Raw genomic sequence first — 15,000 nt, 5'->3', positions numbered from 1 at the left:
GATGATAGGTGACCATGTCTGCTGTGTAGATTTATTTGGAAAAAAAGAAGTGTTGGATACTTTGTTATTTTAATTTGACTTTATTAAATGTTTGGGTAGAATTTTATCAAACAAAACCAGTTTTATTTTCAATAATATAGAAATTAATCAGAGCTGTTTATCTATTTTGGGGGGAATGTAGTTAATCATAGAACCGGCACCCAGTGTTATTAAAAAAAAAAAAGTATTGATTTTGAATCGAGAATTGTTTTGAATCTAGAATAAATTATATTGAATACAATAATGGCACATTTAATGTATATATTTAATTCACATTTTAATGATTAAAAATTATATATATATCTATATACAATAATATGTCCATCCTTACATTTCTGCCTACCGATAGTTCTCGGAACAGGACCAGAGGACTTTTAAAATTGACAACTCTGGATGGGCTGATCGATCGGCCACCGATCAGTATCGGACCATTTCTGTGGAAAATGTTGCCCATAGTCGACGATCAGTCGAATCTGTGGTATCATTTTTTTTTAATTTTTTTTTTAAACCACAGCTAATAGAGATGGGTCCCCACAAATAGATGAAGATTTAACGTAGTGATACACACTGGCCACTAGATGTCAGTATCCATGTCCTACACATAAGGGGAGGATGGATCCATCTGAATATCCCTTAGGGGTGTAAAAAAATGTCAGATTGATCCAAATACTTATTTGTAACAATTCTTAGTCAATTAATCAAAAATCAACTTAAAATTGTTTTTAAAAAAAATCAATATGTCCTGTCCAGCCACCATGGCAAATCACATTTTGGATGTAGATGATAGGTGCCTTATTTTTATATGACTTACTAAATGTTTGGCTAGAATCTTATCAGACAAAACCAGTTTTATTTTTAAGTAATATAGAAATTGTTTAGAGCTTTAACTCTGTTTTTTGGCTATTTTATTTATTTATATATATATATATATATATATATATATATATATATATATATATATATTTTTAGTTAATCATGAACAAATTTGGAGGTGTTGAAATCGCCATGTCAATTCGCTAATGCTAATAATAGCATGCGTATGGGGGAATCCAATTTAGGTTAGCATCCAGCTAACTAACGATCGCAAAGATTTTTTTATCAACTGAATGAGCGTGTCCCACTCAGATACTCGGGTGGGGAACTGCTTCCTGGACATCCTGGCACGCGGCGACGGCGGAATCTCCTGCAGCGCCGAGATCGGCGTGGGCGTGACCCGAGCCTCGTGCTGCTGCTCTTTGGGAGGAGCCTGGGGGAACCCCTGCGAACTGTGCCCCGCCCCCAACTCTAGTAAGTGCCACCCTGACCTGTTCTAGAACATTTGGAATAGACGGTGCCTGGTTTCTGCGTGTTTTGTCATAAATATGGTTGAAGCCCAAGTTTAATCGACTTTAAGTCAGGGTTTAGGGCAGGGGGGTCAAACGTACGGCCCGAGGGCCGGATCAGGCCCGCGAACAGGTTTCCTCCGGCCCACGCGATGAATTTGCTAAGTATAAAAATTAACCTGAAATATTTGAATGAAAGAAATTATTTGTATCTTTGTAGATGATGCTACATATGTACAAATTAAACCACATGATGTTTTTGTTATGTTCTGTAAGTTTTGGACTCTTTTAGTTCCTGTTCAACACCTTTTGTTTGCTACGGTTGCATATTCGTTTCATCTGCTCCTTGTATTCGGGACGCTCACCTGGCTCTAATCATGAGACATCATTTAAGCCTGCGTTTGCCAGTCAGTCGGCCTGGCGTCATTTGCTTGTTTTCATGCCATACCATAGTTCATGTTGTTCGATCCATGCTGTGTCCACGTAAGTCGTGATTATTTCATGCCACAGTTTCGTGTTTGTTCCAAGTCATAGTTTACGCTGTTTGTTTCGTGTCACAATTTCGTGTTTGTTCCGAGCCATAGTTTACGCTGTTTGTTTCATGCCACAATTTCGTGTTTGTTCCAAGCCATAGTTTATGCTGTTTGTTTCATGCCACAATTTCGTGTTTGTTCCAAGTCATAGTTTATGCTGTTTGTTTCATGCCACAATTTCGTGTTTGTTCCGAGCCATAGTTTATGCTGTTTGTTTCATGCCACAATTTCGTGTTTGTTCCATGTCATAGTTGATGCTGTTTGTTTCATGCCACATTTTCGTGTTTGTTCCAAGTCATAGTTTATGCTGTTTGTTTCATGCCACAATTTCGTGTTTGTTCCGAGCCATAGTTTATGCTGTTTGTTTCATGCCACAATTTCGTGTTTGTTCCATGTCATAGTTGATGCTGTTTGTTTCATGCCACAATTTCGTGTTTGTTCCAAGCCATAGTTTATGCTGTTTGTTTCATGCAAAAGTTTTGTGTTTGTTCCATGCCATAGTTCATGTTTGTTTACCTCATGCCCTGCCAAGATTTCTTGAGAAAATAAATATATTCCTACCTTCGGCCTTGTCCGGAATAGTCCGATTGCTTCCTGGGAGAATAAACCTTGCAACAAAAACCCCCCGCTATGACAATGTTGTAGTGCATCGGTCGAGGAAAATGATCAAACTACATGAAAAATATACTGTACTGTAATTAGTGTTTGGGGCGGTATAGCTCGGTTGGTAGAGTGACCGTGCCAGCAACTTGAGGGTCGCAGGTTCGATTCCCGCTTCCGCCATCCTAGTCACTGCCGTTGTGTCCTTGGGCAAGACACTTTACCCACCTGCTCCCAGTGCCACCCACACTGGTTTAAATGTAACTTAGATATTGGGTTTCACTATGTAAAGCGCTTTGAGTCACTAGAGAAAAGCACTATATAAATATAATTCACAATTCACAAATTTATTCAGAAAATATAAATAACAACAAATAAAGATAGAATACTACTAACTGCAACATCTACGTGTAAGACAACAACAACAACATTATGATTTGTACATTTTCAGAATGTGCTTGTTCTATTTTTAAACAAAGAATACAATCTGAAGTTGTCTTTATTTTTAAGTTATTGTGCTGTGATTTTAGCAGTCCGGACCACTAGGGAATAGATTTTTCTCAATGTGGCCCCCATCGAAAATGAGTTTGACACCCCTGGTTTAGAACCCTGCCGGACTGTCTTATTGTAGCGGTCCGCTCCCTGTACGATCAGTGCCAGAACTTGGTCCGCATTGCCGGCAGTAAGTCGGACACATTTCCAGTGAGGGTTGGACTCCGCCAAGTCTGCCCTTTGTCACCGATTCTGTTCATAACTTTTATGGACAGAATTTCTAGGCGCAGTCAAGGCGTTGAGGGGATCCGGTTTGGTGACCGCAGGATTAGGTCTCTGCTTTTTGCAGAGGATGTGGTCCTGATGGCTTCATCTGACCGGGATCTTCAGCTCTCGCTGGATCGGTTCGCAGCCGAGTGTGAAGCGACCGGAATGAGAATCAGCACCTCCAAGTCCGAGTCCATGGTTCTCGCCCGGAAAAGGGTGGAATGCCATCTCCGGGTTGGGGGAGGAGACCCTGCCCCAAGTGGAGGAGTTCAAGTACCTAGGAGTCTTGTTCACGAGTGAGGGAAGAGTGGATCGTGAGATCGACAGGCGGATCGGTGCGGCGTCTTCAGTAATGCGGACGTTGTACCGATCCGTTGTGGTGAAGAAGGAGCTGAGCCGGATGGCAAAACTCTCAATTTACCGGTCGATCTACGTTCCCATCCTCACCTATGGTCATGAGCTTTGGGTCATGACCGAAAGGATAAGATCACGGGTACAAGCGGCCCAAATGAGTTTGGGTCTCTCCCTTAGAGATAGGGTGAGAAGCTCTGCCATCCGGGAGGAACTCAAAGTAAAGCCGCTGCTCCTCCACATGGAGAGGAACCAGATGAGGTGGTTCGGGCATCTGGTCAGGATGCCACCCGAACGCCTCCCTAGGGAGGTGTTTAGGGCACGTCCAACTGGTAGGAGGCCACGGGGAAGACCCAGGACACGTTGGGAAGACTATGTCTCCCGGCTGGCCTGGGAACGCCCCGGGATCCCCCGGGAAGAGCTAGACGAAGTGGCTGGAGATAGGGAAGTCTGGGCTTCCCTGCTTAGGCTGTTGCCCCCGCGACCCGACCTCGGATAAGCGGAAGATGATGATGGATGGACCCCTGGTTTAGGGCAAACTGAAGGTCCGAGGACCAGACTTGTAGAACATTGGTTGAGAAATAACCAAATTTCCACGATCAAATCAACGTCAGAAGCCAACATTGAGTAAACGTTGTCAAAAAGCATGTTGTTTCAACGTTGTATTTGTGTTGAAGAATATTGGTCGGAAAATGACCGCATTTCCACAGTCAAATCAATGTCAGAACCCGACATTGATTAAATGCCAGTAAGAAGCAGGTTGTTTCAACGTTAATGATAGAGTTGCTCTAAGTCAGGACCTAATTCAACAAGTTCTCAACGTTGCTTCCATGTCTTGTGCCTGCTGGATTGTACCTTTGGTTGTTTGCACTTGTTAAGGACCTGGGACGGGTGTACGTGTTTTACAGTGGGGCAAAAAAGTATTTAGTCAGCCAGCGATTGTGCAAGTTCTCCCACTTAAAATGATGACAGAGGTCTGTAATTTTCATCATAGGTACACTTCAACTGTGAGAGACAGAATGTGAAAAAAAATCGAATAATTCACATTGTAGGAATTTTAAAGAATTTATTTGTAAATTATGGTCAACCATTCAAAGCTCTCACTGATGGAAGGAGGTTTTGGCTCAAAATCTCACGATACATGGCCCCATTCATTCTTTCCTTAACACGGATCAATCGTCCTGTCCCCTTAGCAGAAAAACAGTCCCCAAAGCATGATGTTTCCACCCCCATGCTTCACAGTAGGTCTGGTGTACTTGGGATGCAACTCAGTATTCTTCGACGAGTTGAGTTTATACCAAAATGGATACATGGAAGATACAGCAGAGGATTGGGGGAATGTCATGTGGTCAGATGAAACCAAAATAGAACTTTTTGGTATAAACTCAACTGGTGGTGTTTGGAGGAAGAAGAATACTGAGTTGCATCCCAAGAACACCATACCTACTCTGAAGCATGGGGGGTGGAAACATCATGCTTTGGGGCTGTTTTTCTGCTAAGGGGACAGGACGATTGATCCGTGTTAAGGAAAGAATGAATAAGGCCATATTTGTGAATTATGGTGGAAAATAAGTATTTGGTCAACCATTCAAAGCTCTCACTGATGGAAGGAGGTTTCGGCTCAAAATCTCACGATACATGGCCCCATTCATTCTTTCCTTAACACGGATCAATCGTCCTGTCCCCTTAGCAGAAAAACAGCCCCAAAGCATGATGTTTCCACCCCCATGCTTCACAGTAGGTTTGGTGTTCTTGGGATGCAACTCAGTATTCTTCGTCCTCCAAACACAAGTTGAGTTTATACCAAAAAGTTCTATTTTGGTTTCATCTGACCACATGACATTCTCCCAATCCTCTGCTGTATCATCCATGTATCCATTTTGGTATAAACTCAACTGGTCGTGTTTGGAGGAAGAAGAATACTGAGTTGCATCCCAAGAACACCACACCTACTGTGAAGCATGGGGGTGGAAACATCATGCTTTGGGGCTGTTTTTCTGCTAAGGGGACAGGACGATTGATCCGTGTTAAGGAAAGAATGAATGGGGCCATGTATCGTGAGATTTGGAGCCAAAAACTCCTTCCATCAGTGAGAGCTTTGAATGGTTGATCAAATACTTATTTTCCACCATCATTTACAAATAAATTATTTAAAATTCCTACAATGTGAATTCCTGGATTTTTGTTTCACATTCTGTCTCTCACAGTTGAAGTGTACCTATGATGAAAATTACAGACCTCTGTCATCATTTTAAGTGGGAGAACTTGCACAATCGCTGGCTGACTAAATACTTTTTTTGCCCCACTGTAAAACACGTACACCCGTCCCAGGTCCTTAACAAGTGCAAACAACCAAAGGTACAATCCAGCAGGCACAAGACATGGAAGCAACGTTGAGAACTTGTTGAATTAGGTCCTGACTTAGAGCAACTCTATCATTAACGTTGAAACAACCTGCTTCTTACTTTTCATTTAATCAATGTTGGGTTCTGACATTGATTTGACTGTGGAAATGCGGTCATTTTCCAACCAATATTCTTCAACACAAATACAACGTTGAAACAACATGCTTTTTGACAACGTTTACTCAATGTTGGCTTCTGACGTTGATTTGACCGTGGAAATTTGGTCATTTCTCAACCAATGTTCTACAAGTATGGTCCTCGGACCTTCAGTTTGCCCCAAACCAGGGGTGTCAAACTCATTTTAGAAGGCGGCCACATGGAGAAAAATCTATTCCCAAGTGGGCCGGACTGGTAAAATCACGGCACGATAACTTAAAATTCCTACAATGTGAAGTCCTGGATTTTTTGTTTCACATTCTGTCTCTCACAGTTGAAGTAGATAAATAGATAGATAGATGGATAGTACTTTATTTATTCCGTCAGGAGAGTTCCTTCAGGAAAATGACAATTTTCAGCACAATCCCATTCAAGATCAGACAAACATTACAGGGAGACACAACAGGATCGCTGACGGGTCTGCCGGCTTCCAGCGCCCCTTACAAAAAAGATGACATACAGGTAAACATTTAAAAATCGGTCTTAGCCTAGGCCCTGGAGTGGGGGTGCAGACTGAGGCCAAGGGAAAAAAAAAAAAAAAAAACACAACAACTCACAGCCGTAGTACACATCCCTCTTCCATGTGTGTAAGAGGGAAACATCAAACATCAAAGAACACAGAGGACATTAAAGACATTAAAGCAGCAGATACAACCAGACAATTCTACATACAGCTCTGAATAAAAAGTAAAAGAAACATATCCACTGTGGTGGCCTCTGTGATGTTCCACACCATCGTCCGCTGGGGTGGAGGGAGCATGGTCAGAGACAGGAGCAGACCCAACAAAGCAACCAAGACAGCCGACTCCACTCTCGGCCAGTGTCCAGTCCGCATGGATGAGCGAGGATACGTCCAAGGTGACTGAGGTGTCCGACACCTGCTCACCCAGCCAAGACAGTATGGCCAGAGACAGGAGCAGACCCAACAAAGCAACCAAGACAGCCGACTCCACTCTCGGCCAGTGTCCAGTCCGCATGGATGAGCGAGGATACGTCCAAGGTGACTGAGGTGTCCGACACCTGCTCACCCAGTCAAGACACCGCGAAGCCTCTCCGTCCCAGTAGCTCAGTGCTAGCTCCACAGACCCTGTCCCCTCATCCGCATCTCCTCCAGTCCCTCCAAACAGACTCTGGTGTAGCAGAGACCCTGCAGCTGGTCTCCATGGCCAAAAGGCTCCCGGGAAGCAGATCCAGAAGTCGACAAAAAAAAACACCACAGAGGTCACACAGTCCCAAAGGGTCCCGGACCAAAATGCAAAAAAATATAATAAGACATGAAAACAAGAGGGAAACACAAAAGGATGACACAAGAGCACAGAGCTCCTGCCAACAGCAGCGCCATCTTGGGAAAAAAAAAAAAAAAAAGTGTACCTATGATGAAAATTACAGACCTCCGTCATCATTTTAAATGATAAATGATAAATGGGTTGTACTTGTATAGCGCTTTTCTACCTTCAAGGTACTCAAAGTGCTTTGACACTACTTCCACATTTACCCATTCACACACACATTCACACACTGATGGAGGGAGCTGCCATGCAAGGCGCCAACCAGCACCCATCAGGAGCAAGGGTGAAGTGTCTTGCTCAGGACACAACGGACGTGACGAGGTTGGTTCTAGGTGGGATTTGAACCAGTGACCCTCGGGTTGCGTACGGCCACTCTCCCACTGCGCCACACCGTCCCTTTTTTTTAAGTGGCAGAACTTGCACAATCGCTGGCTGACTGAATACTTTCTTGCCCTACCTTATGTAACGATCTGTAGGACCTGTTATCAAACCGGAATACTTCCACCGCGTACACTTTGACATGACAAATATTCCTCAAGTGACCCACCGGTCTTTCTTTGTCGTTTCCAGCCGAGTACAGAACCCTTTGTCCTGGCGGAGAGGGCTTCAGACCCAACCCCATCACCGTCATCCTGGAAGGTGAGCCACAAAACCCCCACCTTCATATCCACGCTTAGACTGAAACACTAAACACGTTGGCTTGACTTCTGTAGATATCGACGAGTGCCAGGAGCTTCCGGGTCTCTGCCAGGGTGGCAACTGCGTCAACACCTTCGGTAGCTTCCAGTGCGAGTGCCCGGCAGGTTACTACCTCAACGTGGAGACTCGCATCTGTGAAGGTAAGAATCTCCGGGTTGTTCCCGCAGTCTGAGGTTTACTCACCGGCCCGTTTTTTGTTTTCTAACCGGGAAGACATCGATGAATGCACCGCCCACATCGGCATCTGCGGGCCGGGCACCTGCTACAACACCTTGGGGAACTACACCTGCGTGTGCCCACCGGAGTACATGCAGGTCAACGGAGGCAACAACTGCATGGGTAACGTGACGCATCTCCCCAGACCTATTTCCGGTGGTATGGGACCGCGACGATGACGGCCGTGCGTTACAGACATGAGGAAGAGCGTCTGCTACCGCAACTTCAACGACACGTGCGAGAACGAGCTTTCCTTCAACATGACCAAGAAGATGTGCTGCTGTGCCTACAACGTGGGCAAGGCCTGGAACAAGCCGTGCGAGGCGTGTCCTACACCTGCTACCTGTGAGTGGACACACCCTTACTCTAATCCAGGTCACTCACACATAGGCATGGCTACCTGGGAATCGTTACCCGTACTCGTTGGTCCCCAGTTTGATAATAAAATGGCGCAGTCAGGGCGTTGAAGGGATCCGGTTTGGACCACATCCAGATGATGTGGTCCTGGTCTATAGTCTGTGGGCTATAGAGCGTTTTCATTTCGGGCTCCAGTACTCTGGAATGCCCTCCCGGTAAAAGTTCCAGATGCCACCTCAGTAGAAGCATTTAAGTCTCACCTTAAAACTCATTTGTATACTCTAGCCTTTAAATAGACTCCCTTTTTAGACCAGTTGATCTGCCGTTTCTTTTCTTTTTCTCCTATGTCCCACTCTCCCTTGTGGAGGGGGTCCGGTCCGATCCGGTGGCCATGTACTGCTCGCCTGTGTATCGGCTGGGGACATCTCTGCGCTGCTGATCCGCCTCCGCTTGGGATGGTTTCCTGCTGGCTCCGCTGTGAACGGGACTCTCGCTGCTGTGTTGGATCCGCTTTAGACTGGACTCTTGCGACTGTGTTGGATCCATTATGGATTGAACTTTCACAGTATCATGTTAGACCCGCTCGACATCCATTGCTTTCCTCCTCTCCAAGGTTCTCATAGTCATCATTGTCACCGACGTCCCACTGGGTGTGAGTTTTCCTTGCCCTTATGTGGGCCTACCGAGGATGTTGTAGTGGTTTGTGCAGCCCTTTGAGACACTAGTGATTTAGGGCTATATAAGTAAACATTGATTGATTGATTGATTGATCTGGCCAGGATCTTCAGCTCTCACTGGATCGACTGGGATGGGAATCAGCATATTCGAATGCGAGTCCATGGTTCTCGCCCGGAAAAGGGTGGAATGCCATCTCCGGGTTTGGGAAGGAGCTCTTGCCCCGAGTGGAGGAGTTCAAGTACCTCGGAGACTTGTTCACGAGTGAGGGAAGACTCGACAGGCGTCTTCAGTAATGCGGACGTTGTGTCGAACCGTTGTGGTGAAGAAGGAGCTGAGCCGGAAGGCAAAGCTCTCAATTTACCGGTCGATCTACGTTCCCATCCTCACCTATGGTCATGAGCTTTGGGTTATGGCCGAAAGGACAAGATCACGGGTACAAGCGGCCCAGATGATATTCCTCCGCCGGGCGGTGGGTCTCTCCCTTAAAGATCGGGTGAGAAGCTCTGCCATCCGGGAGGAACTCAGAGTAAAGTCGCTGCTCCTCCACATGGAGAGGAGGAGCCAGATGAGGTTTGTTCGGGCATCAGGTCAGGATGCCACCAGAACCCAAAATTAGTTTTCAGTACAGAAGAAAAGACATAAAGTATCCAGTTGCGGGGGTGTACAGAACAGGAAGCTCTGATGGGGGTGGGTGGAGTTAGGGGCTCAGTTTGAGACCACGAAAAACATTCATTTTAGTTTTCGTTTTCATTACCAAGTTTGTTGAAATTGCAATGTAAAATTGCTATGGTTAATAGTAGCCTGTCAATGGAAAATCCAATGGAAATTAGCATCAAGCTAACACATTTTGGAAAAATGGAGCCAACCGGACTTGACGTCATGTGCAACAACTCAATTCCATCGACACCAGATTGTACCGACAGAATTCAGTCGGTGCCCATAAAAGTACCGAACTTGGTACCAATCCCTAACACCGCCTGTGTACCCTTTTATTTGTGTTTCAGCCCAGTACCAATTGCTTTGTGGTAACCAAGCGCCCGGCTTCATCATCGACATCCACACCGGCAAGCCCGTGGGTAAGAACCTCACCTTGTTGCGTCACATTGTGCACACTCCACTTGTCAAATGGTGGGTTCATCACAAAGATTATTATCCAGGCTTTGGTCAGGCTGATGACTAAATATACCGCAAAAGAAGGGACTGATATGTAAAAATGAATTTAAAAACAATTATGCTGAGCTAAAATTAATAAATTCTAACAAAATTAATAAATAGTATTAATACATATGCTTTTGTAAAAAAAAAGTGTAAAAGAAAATGTAGTCGTATTTTTTGCGCTTGACTTCTTCTGTTTGTTTGAGTTTGTTCTTACTGCCACAAGTGGGGGAAAAGTGTATTACAATGGGGACCAGTGCTCAGAAACCGATGTTTTTGACGGCCTTTAGGGGGCGCTTGCTCTACGAATAAGAAACACTGCTGTGGATGCTTGTTGAAATATGTTCAAATGTCATTGTTGGACATTTGAGGAATTCACTCAACAATAATGTCTTTTAGAATCTTGTTTAATTTTTTAAAGAAAAATAAAATGTTAAGAATGTTATTTTTTTCTTAAGGAAAAACATAAAAAAATGTTTTTTAGAGTTGATACGACAAATAAATTAAGGAAAAAAATGTTATTAAGACAAATTAAGACACAAATACATATGTGTTTTCTTAATTAATTTGTCTTAACTTTTTCAAGTTAATAAGACAAACTAACTTAAAAAATAATTTGTTTTTAAAAGTTAATATAACAAATTAAGTAACAAAAAATAAATAGTAATTATTTAACAAAAAACTAATGTTTTTTCTTATTTAATTTGTCTTAACTTTTTTTAAATGAACTTTTTTTAGGTTGATTTGTCTTATAAACTTAAAAAGTAAATAAGACTAATTAAGAAAAAAAGAAAGAAAAAGAAAATAATATTTTTTTAAAAGAATTTGTCTTATTATTTTTTTTCTTAATTAATTTGTCTTATTAACTTTAAAAAAAACTTTTATACTTAATTTGTTTTATTAACTTAAAAAAGTTAATAAGATAAATTAATTAAGGAACAAATATATATATATATATATATATATATATATATATATATATATATAGTTTTCTTAATTAATTCGTCTTATTAAAATGTTCAAGTTGATAAGACAAATTAACTTAAAACAATTTTTTAAAAGTTAATATGACAAATTAATGAACAAAAAATATATATAAAGCTATTGACAAAAAAAAATTGTTTTCTTTATTAATTTGTCCTATTATTTTTTTTAAATCAACTGTTTTAGGTTAATTTTTCTTATTAACTTAAAAAATTAAATAAGATGTATTAATTCAGAAGAAAATAAAGAAAAAAAAATATTTTTTTAAAGTAATGTCTTATTTTTTTATTTCTTAATTAATTTGTCTTATTCATTTTAAAAAAAACTTTAAACTTAATTTGTCTTATTAACTTAAAAAAGTTAATAAGATAAATTAATTAAGGAACAAATGTATGTATAAAATTGTTTCAAGTTAATTTGATTTATTAACTTAAAAAAGTTAATAAGACAAATTAATAAAGAAACAAATATATATATATATATATATATATATATATATAGTTTTCTTAATTATTTTGTCTTATTAAAATGTTCAAGTTGATAAGTCAAATTAACTTAAGACATTTTTTAAAAAGTTAATATGACAAATAATTAACAAAAAAAAAAAATAAAGCAATTAACAAAAACATTTTTTTCTTTATTAATTTGTCTTTTTAATTTTTTTTATCAACTTTTTCAGCTTAATTTGTCTTATTAAATTAAAAAAGTAAATAAGATGTATTAATTAACAAGAAAAAAAAAATATATATATTTTTTAAGTAATTTGTCTTATTTTTTTTTTGAATTAGTTTTTCTTATTTACTTTAAAAAAAACTTTAAACTTAATTTTTTTTATCAACTTTGAAAAGTTAATGAGACAAATTAATTAAGAAAAAATAAAGTTAAGTCAAAATAATTAAGAAAAAATATATATATATTTTGTTAATTAATTTGTCTTATTAGCTTTTTTCAAACATTACTTTTTTTAGTTAATATCTTATTAACTTAAAAAAGTTAAGACAAATTAATTAAGAAAAAAATATATATATATTTTTTAATTGGCTATTTTGTCTTAACTTTTTTTTCTTAAATAATTTGTCTTATTAACTTTTTTAAGTTAAGGAGACGAATTAACTTAAAAAGTTAATTTGTCTTATTTAAATAAAAAAATTGGAAAATATGTTGAAATCAATTTAATCCATTTTATAAGTTGTGATTCAGGTGAGATCTTGTATTTTAATCAAGTCATTTCCAAAAAGGTAAACATGCTTGGCTCTAGGCTACCACCAGCCAGCAGCTACACCACAGCTAAGCACACAACAGCCCACGAGCTAGACATACGTAACAATAATTGAAGAATATTGCCGTGTAAAACTTGACAAGACTCATTATAAACAAATCATTATAGTTGCACATTACCAGAGGTGGGTAGAGTAGCCAGAAATTGTACTCAAGTAAGAGTACAGTTACTTTAGAGATGTATTACTCGAGTAAAAGTAAGGAGTAGTCACCCAAATATTTACTTGAGTAAAAGTAAAAAGTATGTTGTGAAAAAACTACTCAAGTACTGAGTAACTGATGAGTAACCTGATTACGGCAACAAATAATGCACAAAAACATAAAAATAGCAATGAGCAAATTCAGAGCCAGGAATATCTCTTAAGCAACTAAAACAATAGTATATATTAAATAATAGTACATTAAAATAAAAAAAAATAAAAACACATTGAGCCACAATAACTTAACAGCACCATAGCCTCAGTAGGCATTCATTGATTTGATTGATTAAAACTTTTATTAGTAGATTGCACAGTACAGTACATATTCCGTACAATTGACCACTAAATGGTAACACCCCAATAAGTTTTTCAACGTTTATCAATTACTTAATAAATGACCAAGTCGAGGTGATCTACCTCATATATACATACACACATATCATATATATATATACACACATTTATATATACAGTATGTAATTTATATTTATTTATTTTGCCGTTTTTGTTGACATGTTAAAGGTGTTTTAATGAATATCCATGCATGTTTAACATATAGATTCCTATCTTTCATGAAGACAAGAATATAAGTTGGTGTATTACCTGATTCTGATGACTTGCATTGATTGGAATCAGATAATGTCCACATTTTCAAATGGAGGAGAAAAAAAGTTCCTCTTTTCTGTCTAATACCACATGAAAGTCGTTGGTTTTTGGCATCTTATTTGTCCAGCTTCCATATTGGTTTTTATACACTTTACAAGAAATACATTGGCGGCAAACTCCGTAGCTTGCTAGCTTGTTTGCGCTGGCTTTGGGAGACTCTTATTTTGTTACTGCAGGCGCGATGGAGCGGCGCTTTTATTGTGAAGACAGGAACTGTGCGATCAGTCTTTAGGCTTTTGACGGGAAGTACGGTTGAAATAAAAAATGTCTTTTTTCCTTTACACTTTTGATTGATTGATTGAAACTTTTATTATTGGATTGCACAGTACAGTACATATTCCGTACAATCGACCACTAAATGCTAACACCCCAATAAGTTTTTCAACATGTTTAAGTCGGGTCATGTGACCGCCTGGCTCTGTTTGATTGGTCCAACGTCACCAGTGACTGCATTTGATTGGTGAAACGCAGGCATGTGTAGATTCTACTTTGAAGGTCTGTCATTAACCAAAACAAACATTAATAGATCGATTAAAAAAAGTAGCGAGTAGCGAGCTGAATGTAGATAAATGGAACAGAGTAAAAGTAGCGTTTCTTCTCAATAAATATACTCAAGTAAAAGTAAAAGTATGTTGCATAAAAACTACTCGTAGAAGTACAATTTATCCCGAAAGTTACTCAAGTAAATGTAACGGAGTAAATGTAGCGCGTTACTACCCACCTCTGATTCCGATTGGATCTCGTCTCTGGCAGACATTTTCGTGTTGACGAATATGTCAATACACCTCGTCGTCGTCTTAGTCCACGTCAATTATTTTTTATTGAGTTATTGTCTCGTTTTAGTCAGAAAAAAAAGGTCGTTGACGACAACTATGACGAAAATTTTTCGTCGACAAAATTAACACTGCGGGAGCGTGACGGGCCGAGGAGTGGATGGACGTGGATCTGAAGTGGATCAAGAGTTTAAGTGTTGAAAGTTAGAAAAAAAAGTATGACTTATTTTCAACACTTTTATGTGAATTGTGAATTATATTTATATAGCGCTTTTCTCAAGTGACTCAAAGCGCTTTACATAGTGAAACCCAATATCTAAGTTACATTTAAAGCAGTGTGGGTGGCACTGGGAGCAGGTGGGTAAAGTGTCTTGCCCAAGGACACAACGGCAGTGACTAGGATGGCGGAAGCGGGAATCGAACCTGCAACCCTCTAGTTGCTGGCACGGCCACTTTACCAACCGAGCTATGCCACCCCCAGGGAAGAGTGAATTTACAATAGGCAAGCAGCTTGGTGTGCTTCCTATTTTGTCTTCGTAC

At 40.0% G+C, this 15,000-nt stretch overlaps 1 protein-coding gene across 1 annotated transcript in view; it reads left to right on the top strand.

The window, feature by feature from the left end:
* Nucleotides 1–15,000, top strand: part of fbn2b (fibrillin 2b) — a 300,303-nt gene that overhangs the window by 248,793 nt on the left and 36,510 nt on the right. The window contains exons 44-49 of the mRNA XM_061883097.1: nucleotides 1,165–1,326; nucleotides 8,025–8,093; nucleotides 8,168–8,293; nucleotides 8,367–8,492; nucleotides 8,565–8,714; nucleotides 10,409–10,480. Of these exons, the coding sequence (XP_061739081.1) occupies nucleotides 1,165–1,326; nucleotides 8,025–8,093; nucleotides 8,168–8,293; nucleotides 8,367–8,492; nucleotides 8,565–8,714; nucleotides 10,409–10,480 (705 nt within the window). The remainder of the gene's footprint in view (nucleotides 1–1,164; nucleotides 1,327–8,024; nucleotides 8,094–8,167; nucleotides 8,294–8,366; nucleotides 8,493–8,564; nucleotides 8,715–10,408; nucleotides 10,481–15,000) is intronic.

The sequence above is a fragment of the Nerophis ophidion genome, linkage group LG22, assembly GCF_033978795.1.
Source record: "Nerophis ophidion isolate RoL-2023_Sa linkage group LG22, RoL_Noph_v1.0, whole genome shotgun sequence".
Taxonomy (NCBI): Eukaryota; Metazoa; Chordata; class Actinopteri; order Syngnathiformes; family Syngnathidae; genus Nerophis; species Nerophis ophidion.
Note: the sequence above shows the minus strand (reverse complement) of the source record. Positions and strands in the feature narration are given on the sequence as shown.